The 2647-nt window shown below is 57.1% G+C and overlaps 1 protein-coding gene across 1 annotated transcript; it reads right to left on the bottom strand.

Annotated features, from left to right (window-relative positions):
* Positions 1-662: 662 nt before the first annotated feature.
* Positions 663-2488, bottom strand: LOC104395602 (septin-12-like). The gene is made up of 4 exons (XM_010005312.1): positions 2320-2488; positions 1176-1304; positions 980-1061; positions 663-879 (listed from the first exon to the last, which is right to left on the bottom strand). Exons 1-4 carry the CDS (start codon positions 2486-2488, stop codon positions 663-665), a joined length of 597 nt encoding a protein of 198 aa, XP_010003614.1.
* Positions 2489-2647: the final 159 nt, after the last annotated feature.

Below are 2647 nucleotides of genomic sequence, written 5' to 3'. Positions count from 1 at the left end.
ACCATCAGCCCAGGGTGACCTCCCCCCCACCATCAGCCCAGGGTGACCCCACCAGCATCAACCCCAGAATGACCCTACCACTGTAACCCTGGGGTGACCATCCCACCATGATGATACACCCCCCCTCATCAGCCCAGGGTGACCCCACTACCATCAACAACAAGGTGAAGCCACCACTGTCACCCTTAAGTGACCATGCTACCATTCCTCTGCGGTGAGCCCCACTACCATCAACCCATGGTAATCCCCACCACCACCATCACCCCAGGGAGACCCTCCCATCATCAACCCCAGGGTGACCCCAAACACCCTGGGGCAAACCCACCACCATGACCCTCACCACCACCACCCCAGGGTGACCCATCACCATCAATCCCAAGGTGACCGCAGCACCATCAACCCCAGAGTGACTCTACTACTGTCACCCTGGAGTGACCATGCTTCCATCACCCTGGGGTGACCCCCACTACAATCAACCCGTGGTGACTCCACCATCATTACCTGGGTGACTTCATCACCATCACCCAATGGTGAACACACCCCTGCCACCCTGAGGTGACCATACTACCATACAACCTTGAGATGAACCTATCCCTGTGACCTTCACCACCATCACCCCAGGATGACCCATCACCCCAACATCACCCACCATCACCCTGAGGTTACACCACCACCATCACCCCACGGGAACCCACCCCACCAAGCAGGGAGCACCCACGGATGCTGCGAGTGGGGACCCACCAGTGACCCGTGGGGGGGACAAAGTAGACACAGCCATGGACCCGGGTGTCTGGGATCTTCCTCTTGCGGGTGATGAGGATCTCCTCACGCAGGTACCTCTCATACTGCTCGTTGATGTACTTGATGATGGGGTCCCAGCTGAGGACGAGAAGTTGGGGGAAAATACCAACTGAGCTCAACCCCAACCCTAAACTGCCCCCTACCAAGCTGGGATGGGCTGCACCCTGTTGTGTCCCACCAGTTCTCATTGTTGATCTGGTCCCCAAACCCTGGTGTGTCCGTCACCGTCAGCTTCATCTTCACACCCTTCTCCTCGATGACTGTTGGGCAGAGATGTGGGTCAGCAAGGACCAAGCAAGGCTGAAAAGAAGGATCTCAGACCCCCCCCCCCATGGCCTCCTGCTTCACCCCAGGGTTGGTGGACCATGATTTACCATGGGTGATGGACTGCAGCTGCACCGTCCGGGGGATGCGCTCCTGCTGGCCAGGCTGCGAGGACCTGGGGCTCACCTTGGACTTGAAGAGGGTGTTCACCATCGTTGACTTCCCCAGCCCGCTCTGCCCTGTTGGGGACACCAGCTCAGCTGGAGCTCAACACCAACAGCTCCTCCCCCCAAGAAATTTAGTTCCCTCAGGGCAACAAATAACACCTCCACATCCATTTGGGAGCATCCCGCAGGTTGGGATAGCTCCAGTTTGTCTTCCCCACTGGCTTTATTCCCAGTATGACACCTCAGCAACCATCTGGGACCATCCCAGAGGTTGGGATAGCTCCAGTTTATCCTCCCCAATAGGTTTATTCCCAGTATAACACCTTGGCAACCACCTGAGAGCATCCCAGAGGCTGGGATAGCTGCAGTTTGTCCTCCCATACAGGTTTATTCCCAGTATAACACCTCGACACCCATTTGGGACCATCCCAGAGGTTGGGATAGCTCCAGTTTGTCCTTCCCACTGAATTTATTCCCAGTATAACACCTCAACACCAATTTGGGACAATCCCAGAGACTGGAATAACTCCAGTTTATCCCCAGTAGGCTTGTTCCCAGTATAACACCTCGGCACCAATCTGGGATATCCTAGAGGTTGGGATAGCTCCAGTTTGTCCTCCCTGCTGAATTTATTCCCAGTATAACACTTAGGCAACCATCTGAGGCCATCCCAGAGACTGGAATAACTCCAGTTTGTCCTCCCATACAGGTTTATTCCCAGTATAACACCTCGACACCCATTTGGGACCATCCCAGAGGCTGGGATAGCTCCAGCTTATCCTCCCCAATAGGTTTATTCCCAGTATAACACCTCGACACACACCTGGGAGCACCCCAGAGGTTGGGAGAGCTCCAGGTTGCCCCCCTAATAAACACCTTGCCCCTGGGGACCCACTTGGGAGCACCCTGGTCCTTGGGACGACCTCCCCCACCAGCACCACCACCCCATCGTGTTGCTCCTCTTGTCGACGTCGTGACCCTTCAACCCTTGAAAAAAATCCCTCAAACCCCTGCTCTCCCCCCAGACCCCACCACTGGAGCCAGAATTCCCACTCCCCCAGGAGCAAACCCGAACCCTGGTGCTCACCCACGACCATGATGTTGAACTCAAAGCCTGTCTTCATGGTTTTGAGCTTCATCTGCTCGAGCACGGCCTCGATCCCCACGTAACCAAAGAGCTGCTGACCCACCGGGCCCGATGCCACCGTGAGGGGGGTCTCCTCCTCCTCCTCCTCTGGGGGGGCTGGGGGCTCCATGCTGTGCTCCTGGGGCTCCAGGCTGCTCCCTGCGTGGGTTGGGGAGGGGGGACACACACGGGAAGGTGGGTGAGCTCAGACCACCCACCCGTTGCCGCAGCAGCACATTCCTGGCAGCTGACAAGGCTCAGCGTGGCAACGGGGTGTCCTGGAGAGGGG

Source organism: Chaetura pelagica, unplaced genomic scaffold, assembly GCF_000747805.2.
Source record: "Chaetura pelagica isolate M959 unplaced genomic scaffold, ChaPel_1.0 scaffold889, whole genome shotgun sequence".
In the NCBI taxonomy this organism is placed as follows: domain Eukaryota; kingdom Metazoa; phylum Chordata; class Aves; order Apodiformes; family Apodidae; genus Chaetura; species Chaetura pelagica.
Note: the sequence above shows the minus strand (reverse complement) of the source record. Positions and strands in the feature narration are given on the sequence as shown.

What these genes read in the sequence shown, in the direction of transcription:
- LOC104395602 (XM_010005312.1), bottom strand. Translation starts at nt 2,488, where the DNA reads ATGGAGCCCCCAGCCCCCCCAGAGGAGGAGGAGGAGGAGACCCCCCTC. An exon ending in GCTGCAGTCCATCACCCATG is followed by an intron (nt 1,062 to 1,175) that starts GTAAATCATGGT and finishes TCTGCCCAACAG; the next exon opens with TCATCGAGGAGAAGGGTGTG. An exon ending in CAGATCAACAATGAGAACTG is followed by an intron (nt 880 to 979) that starts GTGGGACACAAC and finishes TCTCGTCCTCAG; the next exon opens with CTGGGACCCCATCATCAAGT.